The 19,491-nt window shown below is 41.6% G+C and overlaps 1 protein-coding gene across 1 annotated transcript in view; it reads left to right on the top strand.

Moving 5' to 3' along the window:
* Nucleotides 1-18,185, top strand: part of PTH2R (parathyroid hormone 2 receptor) — a 721,892-nt gene extending 703,707 nt beyond the window's left edge. The window contains exon 13 of the mRNA XM_086958607.1: nucleotides 17,705-18,185. Within this exon, the coding sequence (XP_086814733.1) occupies nucleotides 17,705-18,100 (396 nt within the window). The 3' untranslated portion in view covers nucleotides 18,101-18,185. The remainder of the gene's footprint in view (nucleotides 1-17,704) is intronic.
* Nucleotides 18,186-19,491: the final 1,306 nt, after the last annotated feature.

The raw sequence follows: 19,491 nt of genomic DNA, 5'->3' as shown, positions 1-19,491 counted from the left end.
TGTTTTCCCATTGTTCATGACGAGCTCAGCTCGTCATCAGCACAGCTCAACCGTGCCTCATGACGAGCTGAGCTCATCATGAGCATCAAAGGGGTTAATATCTAGAAAACTACTCAATGGAATTACACCAAATAACAAAAAGCACAATCTTCTAATGAAAAGCTAGCTTTCTGCCAAAGTTGGTGTATGTCAAGTCAACAGTTTGAGCTGCAAAGCATGTCTAAAAGGGTCTATGGAAATTAACATACGAAATGCACTTTTCTTTTACCCTCTCCTCCCCGTCCCCTCTTGATGTATCACTCTGAAACTTTCTTTCACAATTAGAATTCCCAGAACACTTTTTTTTAATTTCATGAAGATTCGTCAAACGGAGGCAAAAGTATAGGCAAGTCAAAAATTGCTTTTCCTAGGGAAATATGGTCCTAACTATAACTAAATACTGGTAGTGAATGACACTTTTTTTGGAACATGTTATTAAGATTCATCAAATGGTGCCAAGGTTATTAGCAAAAAAAAATATTGTTTTTTGTGGCGCTAGCTGTCACTGTAATGTACCTTATCTGTGCTTCCCATGCATGAAAAGTATACATGTGCTAATGGAATCTGTATGGTAAAGGCAAGCGAAGTAAAAAAATATTCTGGAAAAGACTGTGTGGTAATCACTTTTGATGCTTCTTACACTCTCTCCTTGTCCCCAATGTATTTTAGGCACAATCAGTGCAATTAGTTCGTGGTACTGTTCTAATGATTACATCCAGTAAATATCATCTTTGGAGTCCGCTAGCGTGCAGACTGTTGTCTTTTGCTGGCTGAAGAAAATTCTGTTAAGACTATTATCAATATTGGGTAAATTAATTTAATTGTGCTTGTATGTTAATGTTAATATTAACTAAATTTTTAAAGCGCACGTTCATTCGAGGTGTGTTGGCGCTGACCAGTAGAGCTATGAGTTGTGCAATATGAGATGACTTATCAATGGCAAGGTAATACATAATCAATGGCTTGTTTAAGTACCCATGTTTTCAAAAATGTCCTGAAGGAAAACAAATCCGACTGGGAGGGGAAGGTATATAGTAAGGAGTTCATTCTTCCAGTGCTTTCACACAGTATTTATCTGTATGAAGTGAACTACTGCTAGATTTGCTGAATATGATCTGAGTGTTCGTGAAGGAAGGTATCTAAAAAATTGTTTGGATAATAATAAGGGGCCAGGCCATGTAGTACTTTGAAAACTAAGTAACAGCTTTTAAATGGAATCAGTTTTTGGATCATTTACTAACGGCCAATTATAGCTGTTAAAGGGATGTGGTGATAATGCCAACCCCAGTGGTACCCTACATTATATTCTAATCTGCAGTGCCTGTGGTGAATTTTCCTGATGCAATGTCATCCAATGATATGGCCTAGGCCCTGCAGCATGGACACATTGTAGTAAGATGTTTACTCTGTCGTGTCAAAGGCCGCAGACAAGTCAAGTAGGGCAAAGGTCAAACTCTTCAAGGTCAGTTCTAAGATCGTGAATGACAGATAGTACACCATTTCAGTGCCGTGTCTGGGGTGGAACTCAGCTTGTCGCAGGTCCAAAAAGTTGGAATTTTGGAGACGAGTGATGATTTTGTGTGCTGTGTCTGCCTCCGATAGATTAGGACAGTACTGCAACATAGTGGAAGAATGATATTTCAGGGTTGTCCCCAGGTTTTTATGGCAGTAGCATCACTATGGCTTTTTTAAATGCTAAGGCTTCTTGCCTGCATTAATAGAATTGGTTGAATTCAGTAAAAGAGTCATGCTAATATATGAAAAATTCATGATGAGTTATTTGTCAACAGATGTATGATTAATGTACAGAGGTTGAATTCTTGAGGCTGGGCAGCCCATCAAGGACACAGCATGCCGGGCAGAGCAGCACATGGGCTGTCCAGGCCCGACCTAAAAAGAGAGTGCTTGGTTTAAAGCAATCTTGTCTAAGACCTCGTTCCTGGAATCTTGTTAGAGGAAAGTTCCCCTTTTCATTCTGCTAAACCTACCCCCAATTCCGTAAATTGTGTGGAATGGTGGTAAGACGAAGAAGAGGAGAAACTCAGAACAGACTGCAGAGGTTCTGCTGAGTTTTTCCTGTGTTTTGTGAGACACAACAGAACATGGTGTTTCTGAACTGTTCTCTCCCTTCAGCTGCCACAAGATATACAGTGTAACAACCCAGGTGACACTATTAGTCACAATTTGTCTCATGCCTAACAACGCTAAATAAGCTGTACCTGCAGATCTTAACTCCACAGTCTAAGTGCACTGCAGGAAGGCAAACGACATTTTCATTCATGGCCAGCGGATCTTAGACCGCCAGCAGGGGTGAGCCCCTAGGTCCGCCAGCTTGTCTCAGACTAAAAGGCAAATCTCATTTCTGGGGTGAGAGGCAGCGGAGTAATCATATATGTTAGACATAGGAACCAACGAGTTGAACATTTTTGTGATTTGAGTAGTAGTGAAGTGATGGGGAAAAAACTATTTTATCAAACAAGGAGCGCATTGAGTAAAGGTAGAAAGATTGATAAAAATCATAGACCAACATTATGATGCAAATGAAAGATCCTTTTAAGGCACAAGCCGTTCTGTACTTGGGTGAATGAAGAAGAGAGAATTGTTATTTTGGTTCAAATGCAAGTTCCTGAATGCGCCAAAAGGTAGTTATCAGTGACTTGACTCTATGGACATAAAGTATACAATTACATCCTTCAAGAACAGGTAGGCATAGAGATAGTAATGCACAATGTTCGCTCACAATAATGACATTGTTAATTTCCCTTAAAAATAATTAGTGGAAAGTCCTTTGACAGGTTCACTATCAGACTGGTGGAAACAGTGAGAGCGACCATGCAACCTCGACGAATACATAGAAAGTTGAAGATAGAAGTATAATCTAGTAAATGCCATGACACGACGGTTCATTCAGAAACAATAATATTATATAAATAGCGATTGAGGAAAGCCTGCCCGCCAGCCGACTTTGCTCAACTTTGACATCAGAGTAGTTGTTGTGACCTCGCTGAGTCATATCAGAGCAGTGACAAGTATTGTGCTTAAAGTCCTGTGCTTCTTGCTTCAGTTCCGAGTTGATTTCGATAAGAATATCTTTATTCGACCAACATCATTGGTAAAATAAACAGAAATCATGTCAGCAAAACATAAAATCCTACAGTAAACAAGCAGGAAGTGTGACCAGCCCGGCCCTCGGTAATAAAATCGCCTACCACTAGCTGTATATATAGCACAGTCTGGCTTTGCTAGAAACCCATAAAATGTCACCCTTCCCTGTCCAGCTGCCTGCCACTTTCTGAGCCAGAGCAGAGCTGAAGGGGGAGGGCTGTGGGATCGACTAAAATAAAACAAGCATTTGCAATGCAATAGATCTCGCCTGTGTGAGAGTTTCTATTGTAAATAACAACAAATTGAGTATAGTAAAAGCACTGTTAGGGAGTATCATACCCTGTATTTACCTCAGAAGCCAGTACTAGTATTTTGCAATCCCACTCTCTTTGTTGGAGAGATCTTTATTGTTTTGTTTCAGTACCTCCTCGTGGTACCGCTTCCGAATTTCACAGGTGCTGGTTCGCTCCTCGGGGTCACAGGTTCTAGTTTGTCCCTGTGATGGATCATCTGGCTAGACCATAATGCACTTTATGCTCTTTTGCCAATTTTATTAAACTTATTTTATCTTATTTATTGAGCCTATTTTCATATCACTAAGTTTAAATTCAAATTAAATTCAAATTTACATAAGTGCAGGGATGCTGTGTTTTTCCTTCAACCTTTAAATGGTCATGATGTCTGTTTAAGTGTTTGCGCATTTCTCAAAGCAGTCATGAACAGTGCTTAATTTGAGACAGTGGTTTCCAGTGCTCAGCCCTGGCACTTATTATCAACCCCAGCACTTTTTATGAGCACCAGTTAAGGACATTTATGGAACGAGAGATTTAAGCTATTTTCCCAGAATCTTTGGTTTTTGAGCTGAGACTCAAACCTGGTTCCCCAGCTTTGAAGTCGGCAGCTCTGGCTGTACCACCACATCCTTTCCCCACTTTCATGGTTAGAAGTTGGTTCTATTTTAGGCAGCACTTACAGGAGAAATGGGTTGGTGCAGGCAATCTACTGACGAGAGCCCCAGCACTTGTATTTTTTCCAAATTAACCACTGGTGGTGAGGGTTCTAAACTTTATGTATGGCTAGGTGCAATAAGATGGCTATACTGATTTGGGGGAAACGAGAAATATGTCTTTTTTTTTTTTTTTTTTTCTTTAAGTCCTCATTTGCCTTCTTGCCGCCCATATCCTTGTTACTTTCCCACCTCTGGGCTGTTATTGTCTCTTGGGCTGGTCTAGAGTAATGGGGCGTGAACCGCACATATTTTTGAGTCTGGTCCCCTCTCAAGACTCCTTCTTGACCACCTGACCCAAGATGTGTATTCTCCACCATCTCTATTCCTTGCTATCGATTCCAACTACCAGCGAGACAGGCACGGGCTTAATCATTGGACTTTCAACATAAATATAACTTTAACCAAAATTTAGCAGGAAGGGTATCCAAAAACCTCTATTTCTTTTAGAGGTATCTAACATATCTAACTTTGCTGTATATCTCATGGCTAATATCCAGTCCAATAAAGTTGACTGAGTGGTGAGACCCATAATTTACATATCTCCCGACGTGCTAATAACATAGCATAAAAAATGAGTCTTACATTGTTACCCAAAACTCTATTTTGCAAATCATATCTCCCAGAAATAATTAATTCGGGGCTTACCTCAATGGGTTGATTCAATGATTTGGAGAGGGAGTTACTCACGTCAATCCAAAATTTTTTGATATTCGGACATGATACGAACATATGGAGGTCGTCAACGTTTGGGGCTTTACATTTTGGACATTCCACCAATCCTCCATTCTTAAATTTGGAAAGCCTGTAGGGGGACCAGTATGCCCTGTGGATAGTAAATAAAACATTTCGCCTTAGATTGGCAGGTTTAACAATTCTATATAGCATGCTCATAGTTACTTGCCATTGGTCTTCTGTAGCAATCCTTGGCAAGCTATTCTTCCACAGGGTCTCTGGTAGATCAAATATCCCATCCTCCATCTCCAATATTTGCCAGTACCAGCAGGCAACTTCCTTCTTAAAGCCCTCTCGTTCCAGTTTTAGTTCAAATTCATTTTCCTGTCCAATCTCTGATACTGCGTGGTTTGCCCAACTTTGAATTTGTACATACTTGTATTTTGAGAAAACTAAGCCCCAATTTTGCTGACATAAACTCCATGAAATTAGTCTTCCATCTTGAAATAGATCTCTCCATCTTTGTAGATCTGGCTCCTTTATCAAGTTTGAAGCTAAGGCATCACTTGTCCAGGCCGGCGCTCCCGGTGATTCCCATATTGGAGCCATGTAACTAAGATAAGGGATCTTAGTAATTTTTCTTATTTTATACCAAGTCTCGGCCAGATCTTTCAGAGTCTTGAGTTTCACTTTTTTTAAAAACTTAGGGTCTCCAAACTTATATAAGTAACCAAACTCATGATAACCCGATACTTTCAGCATTATCTTAAAAAGTTCGCCTATCTGTGAATAAACAAGGGAACCCAATAACATCCTGCAATTTTTCAAACAAAAAGCCCAAGCATATATTTGCAGATCAGGAGCCGCCAATCCTCCTTTATTTACGCTTCTTCGTATTTTCCTCCATGAAATTCGAGAGGATTTAGATGCCCAAATAAATGAAATTATCATGCTTTGTATTTTCGCCAACCATTCCTTTTTAAAACATAATGGAATAGCTTCATACAAAAAGGTAATTTTTGGAATGATCATCATCTTTACTAGATTAGATCTCCCGTATATTGACAGAGGTATATTCATCCAGCCCTTCAGCAAATCTCCAACCTCTTTTTTTACTCTGTCAAGATTAGTTTTAGCCAAGTCCTCAATCTTCTGTGTAATCCTAACACCAAGATATCTCATTTCTGCTGTTGTTTTTACTGTTCTTGTGTTAAGATTCCAAGTCATTATCTCAGTCTTTTCTTGGTTTAGCTGGTAACCAGAAATCCTACCAAAATCTTTTGTTATTTTTACTAGATTTTCCAACGAACTAACTAAATTAGTAGAATAAACAATAATGTCGTCCGCATATAAACCCAGTTTCTTTGACCAGTCCATTACTGCAAAAGGGGGTATCTCTTCTGATTCCCTAATTTTACAGGCTAAGGGTTCTATATATATATTGAAGAGTAGAGGTGATAAGGGGCATCCTTGCCGGGTGCCCCGCATTACCCTGATGGGAGATGTAAGAGTGCCATTTATAAGTACACGTGAAGTCGGAGCACTGTATAGTGAGAAGATGGAGTGGGTAAATTTATCTCCTAGATTGAGATATTGCAAAAGAGTTTTTAAATAAACAAAATTAACACGATCGAAAGCCTTGGCAGCGTCTAATGCTATCGCTGCCAAGGGATAATCATACTTAGAGGCTAAATCTATCATGCCTATCAAAGAGTAAGTAAGATCTTTTAAATACCTCTTCTTAATAAAGCCTCTTTGATCTTCATGTATTAATTTATGGATTATTTTACTAAGCCGGTCAGCCAAAATTTTTGTATAGAATTTATAGTCGCAGTTTAAAAGCGAAATCGGCCTATACGCATCCATATTTTTTGGGGATTTCCCTGGCTTAAGAATTAGAATAATATTTGCCTCATTCCAAGAGTTTGGGATTTTCACTTCCCCCCGAAATATTTTATTATATAAGTGACAAAGAGTAGGGACCAATGTAGTATCAAGAGCTTTATAGACTTCCGCAGGTAGGCCATCTGGTCCAGGGGCTTTTCCTCTCTTGCTATCTTTGATAACTTTCATCAGCTCCTCCTGAGTGATTTCCTTATTAAGCCCACTCATATCCTCATCTGATAATGGTTTCATTAAAGATAGCCAGGGCTCAATCTCCCCTGTATCTGGACACAAATCTTCTGCATAAACATTCGTGAAATGCTCCTGAAATGCTTTTACCATGAGTTTATTTTCCGATATAATTTGATCTGTGCCTGGTTTTTTGATCTCTTTAATATGATTGCGTACGACATCTTTCTTAGCTTTCCAGGCTAGTAGTTTGCCACATCCCTCCCCATATGAAAAATGTGCCAACCGGCTAGCTTCCCATCTTTCTTTGACTCGTTGTGCAAGTATCGCAGTTAACTGAACTTTTAGGTCTAAAAGATTTTTATCACTAGGACCATCTAAAGTAGTACCATCCTGGGGAATCCGGTTCATTTCGCACTCTCGAATCTCTTTTTCTAACTTAGATACCTGGCAATAATACAATCTTCTTCTCTTTGCACCCTGAGCTCCCATTCTGCCTCTCATAAATGCCTTGCACGCTTCCCATACTGTGTCGTCCCTGGCTGAACTCACATTTACTTCTAGGAAATCTTGTATCTCTTCTTTAAGAATCTCTAAAATTTCTGTATCTGCTAAAATTGTGCGATCTAATCTCCAAACTGAAGTGATTTTCTCTTCTTCCAAACTTAGATTTAGACTTACCCCTGAGTGATCTGATAGATGCGCCCCTAAATGAGCTACATCCGTAACCCTCTCTCTCAATCTACTATCAACCAAAAAAAAATCTATCCTTGAGTTGTGTTTATATTTTTTGTTATAGAAGGTAAACCCTGACTGTTGTGGAAATTTACATCTCCAAATGTCACAAAGCCCAAATTGCCCCATCATTGACTTAAGTTTGGCAGTCATTTTGCTATTTGTTATTGCTCTAGAATTACCTGCCCTATCCATCTTCCCATCTAGTACCGTATTAAAATCCCCTGCCATGATTACTTTGCCAGGAAAATCCAATACCTCCAATTCAACTTTCTCTAAGACTGCGGGATCATCTATATTCGGACCGTAGTAACCCACTACTATTAACGTTTCACCCGAGAGTCGCAGACTGCAAATCACCCATCTTCCTCTACTGTCTACTACACTGTTTTCGACTACTATGTCGGATCCTTTCCTTATCAGAATGGCAACCCCCTTTGTAACCAAGTCTTGGGATGTAAAAATAGCGTTTGCTATCCATTTTTGAGTACTAAAAATCTCCTTACTTTCCCTTTGTGTTAAATGTGTTTCTTGCAAGATGATGATCTGTGCGGATGAATCCTCCAAATATTTCAGAATCAGCTGTCTTCTAGATTTAACTCGGAGCCCATTAACATTCCAGCTAAGGAACCTTAACTCCTTATCTCTGGCCCTGGTCATTATAGTTATCATGCTTGCCATATGCCGCCCATTTCTTCTTCCTGTTTAAGTCACAGCAAGATTGCTCATGAGGAATATTTTTTATAATTTTCTCCCTTTCCCTTATCCCACCCCTCTCCCTACTCTCACTTCCCACCCCGGAAAACCCAACCATTACTCCCATGGCCTAGGCCTGTGGATGCCTGAGTGGTGGTGCCACTTAAATTTACGAATTGTTATGGTCGATAGCCTTATCCCATTGCAACATCCAAAAAAGCATCTACCTCATCCACCGTACGAAAATTATACATTTTGTTGTGCCACATAACTTTAAGAAAGGCTGGAAACTTTAAGAAAGGCTGGAAATTTTAATTGAGCCGTGGCTCCTAGCTCCCTTAATGGCGCCAACCGCTTTCCCATCTCCCATTGCCTATTTGCTGTAGCTGGTGACAGGTCTGACCTTATATCAACCGATATTCCATCTATTAAAATAGATTTTTTTTTCAAAGCAAATGACAAAATTTTTTCTTTTAATGAATAAGTCGCGAAGTTGATCAGAATTTTTCTTGGCTTAGTCCGGTCAGGATTCAACCTAAAAGGATCCCGATGTATTCGTTGTATGTCCCGAGCCAGACTTTCCTCATCTTCTTCTAGTGCTAGTTCTTTCTTCAGTAGCTGCACTACGAAAGCCTTTAAGTCTGTCCCTTCTTTTCCTTCTGGCAGTTTAAGAATTTTTAGGTTGTTGCGCCTTTGCATGTTTTCCAACCGTTCTAGCCTTTCATCCATATGCCTATCTTGGGAATATAGAGTCTCTATCTCCTTTCGATTGTCCTGGACTCTTCCCTGCATAGTTTTCATTGCAGATTCCATCTCTCCCGCCCGAGTCGTTAGTTTATCTATCTTGTCCTCTAACAACACGCATGTAGCACTAATACGCTCTTGATTTTTTCTAGAGGCTTCAAACCCTAAATGTATGTTGCGTTCTAATTTTTTTAAGAGTTCCATGACGGTCCCATCTGTGGAGGCATAACTCTCTTGCTGTCTTAAAGTTGATTCAGTATTAGAGAGCCCCGACCTTTCATTCCTAGGGGATTCTTCTTTCCTTGTGAATATATCCTCTTCCACCTTATTTTCCATGACCTCAATAGGTGGACTTTCAATTAATTCACTTAATGTGGCTGGTATATTAGGTTGAAATATCTGCTCCATCGGCGCCTCAGCCTCACCGCTACTGCCCTTATCCCCATCCATCTCTGTATCTAAAACCTGAAATGGATTAGGTGTAGAAAGAGTTGACCAGTCCTGTTCGCGTTCTTCCCTATATTCAGATAGATATTCCCTTTTTTCTTCAGATTCTACCTCTTTGCAAATCCTATTTTGACGCTGAGAAACAGACTCAGGTTTCAACACCAACACCTTGGGTACTGGCTTAAAATAGAGGTTCAGTGAAGGAGCTATAGGGGTCTTAAACAGCGCCCTTTCTATTTTCTGTCTTTTTTTTCTCTCTTTCTTAGACGGTGAAGCCTTAGATTTATGCACTATAGGTTTAGAGAAAGCACTTTCCTCTGACTCCTCGTTATTTATTTTTCCTACTTGTGTGTTTTCACTTCCACTTGGTCCCACAAACGTTTCCTAGTTTAATTTCTTACTCCTCAACTGGTAACCTGAGGACTTATCCCCCTCCTTCCCCCTCTTGCTTACTTGTTCTGTGATAGTCCGCTGTGAAACACTTTTCAATCCCGGATTACTTATAGCAATTTCCAGCCCTTGACCCCTTCCTCCGCTTGCTGGAGTGCCGATTTTTGCAAGCACTCGGCGGCCTCTGCAGACACCCTGTGCTGCTCGCTCCCAGCTCCCGGCCGGCAAGTAACGTGACTCCGCCCCCACAGTCTCGGTCTCGGCGGGTTGTTGCGCTGTGTCCTCCGCCATCCGCTGCCGATTCTGCCGGTCTCCCGTGTCCAGCCGGCAAACGGCTTCTAGTATCCTCCGATAACCCGCCGTGGCTCACAGCAAGTAAGTACTAATAAAAAGAAAACAAAACTCCAGTAATCGACGATCGGCGCTCGACCTCACGTTAGCCTGACACCATCACTCTCCTGACATCCGCGACCCGCTGGTTAGCCGGCCGCCATGTTTTCCCTATCTGATTTAATCACGAGAAATATGTCATGTGTATTTGATGAATGTTTCTATTGTCGTTTTTTAAGCCAATTTATATTTTGTGTATGATTTTATGTGATTTTTTTTAATGAACCTTTTCATGTCCATTTTCTGTGCCGAAGAAAGAAATCTGATTTTTAATTTCCTGCTGGACCCAGAATCCAAGGTTCAGTAAAGCAGAGTGTTGTAAAGTGTATCTTAATCTCCTTATCTGTCATCTGTCTTCTCATACTTTCCAGCTTGTCTGCATTCAGAATGTTATGTATGTCATAGAATGCTTGCTAAGAGATGGGTCTTCACTTGATGATGGAAGGCTGAGCTTCCAGGAGGACAGCTCCTGGTGGGGCTAACTTACCCACTTATTTAACCATTTAACTACCATCTTGGTTCACCTATACCATCTGTAACTTCAACTACAATAAATACTAACTTGGAACTACACCTTGACTCCATGAAGATTATTACTTTATTTCATTGGCGACGAGGATGGACTTTGACTCCATGAAGATTATTACTTTATTTCACAGAGCTGCCAAAACCAGCACTCCAAGGGCCTAGTCACGGGAAGACATTGCATTGTGGGTGAAACTGACTAATTAATGTTCCAATTACTTACTGGTAATTCCATTACTTCAAGTCCATTTGTCCTACCACCAGTCATTGCATTAAGGAAGTGGACGAGGAAGTAATGAGTGTATTGTGGTGGTTGGGATGGGAGATCAGCATTCAATGTCTGCTCTCTACCAAACTGCTTGGACACAAGCTCTTAGCTGTCAGTTGGTGTTATAAAAAACGGAAACTTCCCAAATAACATTAACAAAGTACTCATTTGATGAAAACTTGGGGTGAAAATTCTTGCAAGAGTTGTTTTGTGCAATAGATTTTTCTGTGGTAACCTTTCTTTGCAGTAACATTTGTGCAGTAAAAGTGAGTTTTGCTGTTTGTTTCTGCTAACCCAAATGACTGTATTTTTGTCTTTTGTGTGCTTTAAAATCAGGATTCTTTGTGAAGCTGAGGAAGTTTAGAAAAACGACAACATGTGAAATAAAAACTTCAACATTAATTGCGCCCCTAATTGTAACTTAAGCTGAGCCGCAGAATAACTAGATTTTCATGTTCAAAGATTTGATTTGAGTGGACAAAAACATGAACACAGAATCAATCAAACACCCCCTACGCCCCAACGTTCTGAGGGGGTTCGACTAGCAGCACTCTGCTGTCACCCTTCCCTACAGGTGTTAGTCGGAAAGTTTGTATTTGGGTCCACTCCCTTGTGTTTGGGCCTACACCCCGCGCGCACAGTTTAAGGTCCATGCATCTGTGGTGGGTTGTGAACCTTAGACAGGGAGGTGCGTTGTCCTGGAGTCTTCTATTAATGCTGTGGGCTGGTGATGTGACTGTATTTTTGCGCCGAGAGGGGACAGGCGCCTGGATGGCTTGGCCCCGCTGCACTCAGTCACATAGACCTCAACAGCGCCTAGAGTCACCCAGACTACAGGGTTAAACGTGCACCCGCTGCGCAGAGGGCTGCTTTATAGGGGAGGCTTTAGGGCATCATTCATCGAGGTGACGTCAATCATGATGCATATGTTTGTCTTCAGAGCGAGTTTGGGCTCAACTGTACTTTCCTCACCAGTCCTCATTCTAAAGAAACCAGGCTGTTTATAGCTCATTCATTTCTCCCTCTCGAAGCGCACAGCTCGCTGTTGTAGCTCCTAGGTGTGTCTCTTTCTGCTTTGAATACATTTGTTTCAGACTTGTTGCCTCAGAGCTGGCCACACTGAGTTAATGCCAAACCTGCCTGTATTGATTTCACCTTGAACTGTGTGCTTTGGGGTTCTCTCTTCTGCCTTGTTTTTTGACTTGTTTTTTGCCGCTCCTTTCTGTCCTCATGATGGAGAGAGTCTGCTGCTAACAACCAGCATGAGCAGGCTCGCTTCGTTCATCTCCTCCTTTTCTGTAGTCACGAGGGAGATGCTCTCATTACTTCTTCGTATGGTTTCCGCCACAATTAATTACGTAACGGAGGATGCTGCGCCACATACTTTATATAGGCAATGTAGATATTAAAAAAGTATAATTTGTACTGAGCTTTAAAAACATGGATTTGTCCTTTTTTTCTTGATTAGAATTACAGTAGAGAAAAGTTTGGTGCTCTGATCCTGTCAACAAATGCCTCTGAAGAATAGCATTCAGTTATTGACACTGTCTCTTTCCTATAACTCCTCCAGGCCTCGTCACTGGTAGGAAGCGCTACATAAATGTAATGACTGAAGACTCAAGTGAGGGAGGGCGCTCTGGTGTGATAAAGCGCAGCCCACAGCTTTTATGGCCTTCAACCTCTGCTGGAGCCTGGAGTTTCAAGACTCCTTTGACCCTGGGAGGAGGAATGCTGCCCTGATGTCAGCTGAAGCTCGGGGGGGGGGGGGGGGGTTCAATCCTCTTTTAGGCTGTTGAGATGCTGGAGCTCCAAAGGGACTCCTTACTGTACCAAGTAACAAGGTGGGAGGGGTGAAGGACGAGAGCCCAAGGCAGGAGGAGTGAGAGGCTGCAGTGCTTCATCCGAGCTACTGCGCGGAAGCTGAATTAACAGGGAGAAATGAATTTGGCAGCTTTAGTGATGCTATAAACTGAGCGCACTTGTGTGCCTCACTGCTGATCACACAAAGCAGGGGCTGGAACGGTGGTGGGGTCTCCTGAAGCCATGTACTCAGCAGGAGAGGAGAGGGCGTGGGGAACTTCAGAATAGCAGGCAGACCACGAGGAAATGGCCGACGCCAGAAAGGTTTGGAGGGCGAGGCCCGCAGGACAAAGGGCCCGATGTAGGTACCAAATACCGGTCGGAAACGGCCGATTTCGGCCGTTTCCGACCGGTATTTGGCCTACTGAGATGTAGGGGACCTTTTTTTGTCCGATTCGGTATTTTACCGATTCGGTAAAATTACCGAATCGCAAAAATACCGAATCGGTAATTTTACCGATTTTTTTAATTTGGGATGTAGGTGGGACTACTTTCAGTCCCACAGGCCCTTCAGATTCGGTATTTTAACACCAAATCCAATTGGGTGTTAAAATACCGAATCCAGGTGTGCATGCACATGTGTGCATGCACACCTATGCCATGTGACAGACAGACATGCCCTTAGGGCATGTCTTTGTGCCACATGGCTCACATGCTTTTTTTTGGGGTGCTGGAGGGTGTCAAAGTGACACCCCCTGCACCCTTGCACAAATCGGTAATTACCGAATCGGTAAATTCGGTAATGCCCATTGATTCCTATGGGCTTCAAGGCCCATAGGAAGCAATGGAGGATACCGAATCGGTATTTACAGAATCGGTAAATACCGAATCTTACAGATTCGGTATTTACCGAATCTGAAATACCTACATCTCCCCCCCTCTAATTTACCACTTCATAAATACCGATTCGGTATGATTCGGTATTTATGAAGTGGTAAATGTAGATTTACCTAAATCGGGCCCAAGGAGCTGAACCGAGCACTGCAGTTCACCTGATGCAGGAAAAAAAATTACATTAATTGGGGCAAGGGTGTTGTAAATGAGAAGGAGAAAACAGTGTGATTTACAGCCCAATTTACAGAAAGTGCTGTAGGGAAGGGAAGCTCAGAACAATAATGCTCTGCAAATGAAAAGGGAGGCTTCGCCAGAAACAAGCAGGAAATCAAGAGAAAAAAAAAGTCCCCCAACGAACACATGAACATGTCAAAGTGCAATGATAAAGTATGTTAGTTCCTATTGTGTGGGAAAAAAGAAAGACAAAAGGAGGGACAAAGAGGCAGGACTGACCTCTACCAAGAAAGGATTTTAAAGGATTTTTAAAGGACACTGCAATCGACTAATCAGATGGGTTTAAGCCCATATGAGAAGCATACTAAAGTATACAAGAGGTCGTGCGCTTACACTCGACCTAAAAAGGGAGGAGGAGGGGGAAAGGCTGACGTTCCTCTAAAAATGCTGCTTTCCTTTGACCAAGGGCACACGTTCTTTGCTTTTTTGTTGCTATATGGTTATCATTCGCAGTGCGACTTGCTGTGCTACTGAATGCGATAAAAAAAGCTTTTTTTTTACCTTCCCCCACATACAGGTTTGGTACATTCTAGTTACAGCTACACATTCCAGGGCAGCCCCATACAGTGATTGACTTTGAGTGAGCATGTTCTTGTAGAGGAAGAACGGTCGACTATCCTGTTGAAAATATGTCAAATTGTGCTTTTAAAATGCTTCTTATACCTGTGCTGATTAATTAAACGCCCTGTTTTTGATCATTGCACAATTGCACAAAATCAAAAGGCAGGGGGTGTAGCTGTGGGACCAGAGAGTCTTCCCATGCTTATTTACAAAAAGTCAGAGCTCATAGCACTGAATAGATCATAAAATGCAAGCAACTCTGGTGCTGAGCAGGAATCGAAGACAAAATGAGTCTCCCAAAGAGCATATATACAATCAAAGTCTAATGATTCAGTACCTAGTCCCTGCTGCCTGGGAGGAATGAAAGAGAATAAAGTAGGACAAAGAGACCGGACTGACCACTAGCAAGGAAGGATTTTTAAAGGACACTAAAACAAACAAATGGATAGCAGGGGGGTGGCTTTAAGTACACAAGAGAAGTTACAACAGGTCTTGAATGCTCAACCTGAAAAGTTTTTTTTAAAGTGAGGAGAAAGAGGTCCCAATCCCTTACTCGCCAGAGATGAGCATGAATTCCTTCTCTTCTTGATTCTTGCCCTTGACAGGGGGAGTGATCCCTAGCCCCCTAGGGTAAGCAGGATTTTTGCAAGTTTGTCTGGGCAAGGTTTGTTAATTCTCAGGTATTCTGGAAAGAATTCCAATTCCACAGTGGTTTTTTATTTGTTGAAAGTAGATCTATTCGTACTCTATTCATAAGAGGGGGTGAAAATAATCTCAGGAGTTTGAGAGAGGGAGTAACAATGCAAAATGAAAGTCTGGGTGTACTCTAGTGGTGTGCAAAGGTTTAATTACACTTGTGTAACAAATGCAAGGATTTCATGACATGCAATAAACGTCATTTCGGGAATTACACCGGTGAAAAACATGTGAGCACATTTTTGCTGTGGGGAACTGTTTTTTTATCATAACATATGACAGAAGATATTTTCCCCTTAAACCAGACCACTTGTCCATATCTCAGGTAACATTTAATTGCAAGGTATGCTGTTTCCCTCAAGCCATAGTGCACTTAGTATGTTTTACAGGTAATTGTGCACATTGTTCCCAAAACCTGAAAAATGACTGAGATAAAATTCATGATGCACCTTCCCACCCCCAAAACAACTATCACACATTGATAAGAGATGTAATTTATGACCTACACCAATGACACTAGGGGGCATATGAAAAATCCCCTATCACCACCACAATGTCACCTATCGTGACGTTGTGGTGGTGGTAGGGGCTGTGCCTTATGTACAGGGCAGTGTTAATCCACTAAACAGGGCTTTACGCAGCCTTGTAGATAAGGCACCCTTTCACGCTATGCTTAGCATGAAAGGGGTGGGCAGTAGGTGTTGTGGTGAGCATTCCACTGCAACACCCATTCATTTTGATGCTGCCCCTATGTACAATGGTGGAGTACATAGGAGGCAGCACCAAAATTAAGACCAGGTAAAAACTGGTCATAAGATGGCAAAACAAGGAGAAATGCATTATTTGAAACAAGCAAAGTGCCATTTTTACTAATATGTGTAGGAAGGTGTCCTTTCTTGTACATAAAAAAACGTTGGGAAAAATGCCATTTTGACGTTTTCATGTGTGCTACATGAAGCAGCACACAAGAAAGTGACAGAATTGCATTTTAGGATTGTTTATGTGCAGGAAGGGACACCTTCCTACACATAAACAATCCTCCCCTGCACGCAAACACCCTTGCACCATGGTGCAAGTGTGCCTGCGTTGACTCTAAGTTGCTAAACTTAGCGCCATCATAGGTTGAAACGCAAGGCTGCACCACATTCTTCGTCACTTCCTAGGACATATCCACCTGGATGTTGGCAAACAGGGACGGCACCTCCACTAGGATGGAGGAGTGTCACCCCACTGCTTTCTCGAAGTTCGAGAAGCAGAAACATAAAATGGTAATAACTACCATTTTATGTTTCTGCTTCTCACACTGCGAGGAAGCAGAAGGGTTTGGTTGCAGAGGGGCTGGCTGCTCTTCGAGTAGGTCCGGGCAGTGGAGGAGTAGTGTGCCCACTCCTGAGTACACATGACTGGTTTGGTCGACGCTCTGGGCCAAACCAGTCATGCGCACTCTGCCCTTCTCCTGGAAATGCAGCCAACATGAAGAACATGGCTGAGCCAATAGTCCCTGGCTGGGCGGCGTCCTGATCAGTCACAACCCTGCATACAGTATTGTAATTGGCTCAGGGGTGGGGGCCTGGCTGCCTGCTTCATGTTCCTGAGAGCAGGAGAGCAGAAGCAGAGACGACACTGGATCTGGCCGGCGGGAAGGAAAGTTTACATTTTATTTTAAAATTAAATTAAACACCCCCAAAACCCTTGTATCCACACCCACAAGTCAGGCTAGCCTCAGCTGTTGGTAACATATTGACTTACTGGGACTGTCATTCTTTAAACACAAACCTTGCAAGGTTCTCCGAAGAACGGACCAGCGTATTTGAAAAACGAACAATCTCTGAGGGAAGATTGTTGGGTGGGGCTGAGAATCGAAGACGGAAATCTTGCCAGCATGATAGACAGGACTGGATGATACCTAAATAAGGAGACTGAGAGGCAGGGTGGATTATCTGAAGTCAACTATGTGTGTCATTGGAATATAGAGTGTCGGAGACAGAGTGAGAGAGAGAGAGAGGGAGAGAGAGAAAAGGACAGAGAAAGATACATAAATGTCGTGTCGACTGAGATGATTTAAATTTGCTTTTATGGCGATAGTGGGAATTCTGCACCCGTTTTGTTTATTTTCTTAAGGTTGGTAAAATAGGTTAATAAGGATGATTTAATTATGTAGTAACATGTTACAGTGATTTTCTAACCAGCCATGTCTGATAAATTAGTAGGATTGTGGCTGTTTCGATCACAGACGAGGTTGCTTCAGAAAAGCTATTTAGCCTTCTACGTTTATTAAATGAGTACTGTTTGAAAGAACAATAATAAAAATGAATTTGCATACTTTTTCTCTGACGGAAAGGGCGGTTCAAATGTACTACAAAACGTAAACGCAATATACCCCTGTCATTCTTTCGATGTTTCAAAACATGATGATTTTCTTCCAGGTACAAACAGAAATCAAGAAAACCTGGACTAGATGGCACTTGGCCTTCGACTGGAAAAGCACAACTCAATGTGGTAATTACAGATATGGTTCTGTTCTCACCAACATGACACACAGCACCAGCAGCCAATCCCAGATGGTGGCCAGCTCAAGGATGGTGCTAATCTCGAGCAAGGTCTCCCGTAGTGTCACGAAGCAGGCAGAAGGACACATTAACTTGCCGGGTTATGTTAGAAGCAACTCTGACCAGGATTGCGTTCCCCAGTGGATCCAAGAAGAAAATAACGAGGAAGATGAAAAGAAAGTAGATGACATATCACTGAAAGAAACACTGCGGCCCCTACAAGCAGGGGCCGAGCCAGAAGTCAACAAAGAAGACATTGAGGAAGTAGTATGAGTTGTCCTCATTACTCTCCTAAAAATGGGATCCAACAGTAATTGATCAATTTATGAATTGTATCAATGTCTTCATATGTTTTTCAAGCAGGTTACCAAGGACTGGAATCGCAGTGGGAGTTTTGTTTACAAATACATTTTCTTAACTTCAAGATGCTGATTGTGTTTCCTAGCACGCATTCTGAAAATTTTTAATCAAAAGCACAAAGGGAATACAGTTTATGTGGAGACTTTTCTGACTTTAAAGATAAATTATTTTGACATGAAAAACAATTTTTAAAAATATCTGAATTTTACTGTACAGTTGTGAGACCTTAAATGATTTATGCTATTCATGCTACTGCTATGTGCTCTCTGATTGCTGGAATTGCTTTAAGGCTGAATGAATATTAAACCCGCTTTTATTATTGACCTGGAAAACTATGTTCAGATGTGTGCGTCAAAGACTATACGATTAATAGAGCACGTTTGTCATTAATGAAGTACTTTCTATATAGTTGCATTTAACTGCAGACGAGACTGTGAATGCTGTCTCTTAGCTGAGGAATCTGATTCCTAATGTTTGCATATCTCGTGAGGGGGAAAGAGGATTGGAAAGAATCTATTTCTGATTGTACTTTTTGTTTCGAACTAAAATCAGTGGTCAAATACCGTTAATATTTGCTGACTCTGAGACAGTTTTTTTTTACATTGCATGTCTAAATGAAGATGTGATTTGTAAAAATAACCATGTTGTGACAATATGTTGATTGTTATGAGAAATAATTATTTTGCATTGCATAAAATCTATATATTATTTTGCAGAAGAAGCATCCATGTGCGGTACTATTTTTAACAAGACAACTAAGCAAACATAGACGGCTTTGTTGAAAAGTTGGGTATTTTTTTTATCCACTTTTCCGGTCTACGAACATACAAAACATTGCACACAGGAGCTCTTTTGAGTAATGCTTACTAGATCCTTACTATTCAATCACATAAGGGGTTCAGAGAGGACAGCCACGAAAATCTCGAGTTACAGGTTTACTTCTAAGATATTCAAAGTACAAAGACACAGATTGCAATTAGTCGAAGATAAATTTGGTGTAGTAAGCTAAAATGTTATTGGAAAGCAAGAACTCAGGAGCGCTCCGAAATAAAACACAGATTTGTCTTCTAAGAGCACAGATAGTGCTTTTTAGGTCTCACTAATCAGTGCGAAAGCACTGCTTAGAAGGACCCCTTGGAATCGCTCAGCACTTTACTTGAAACTCGTGCATATTTTGCACAGTTTCCTATCAGTACTCGTGCATGTATAGCGATTCCCTTGCGGGAGCCAGCAGCAACCATCTGTTAGCAATTATAGGGCCTGCGCTGCTGGCTCCCGTAAAGGAAACACTGTACATGCACAAC

Source organism: Lissotriton vulgaris, chromosome 2_1 (assembly GCF_964263255.1).
Source record: "Lissotriton vulgaris chromosome 2_1, aLisVul1.2, whole genome shotgun sequence".
Lineage (NCBI taxonomy): Eukaryota > Metazoa > Chordata > Amphibia > Caudata > Salamandridae > Lissotriton > Lissotriton vulgaris.
This window is presented reverse-complemented; position numbering and strand designations above follow the sequence as displayed.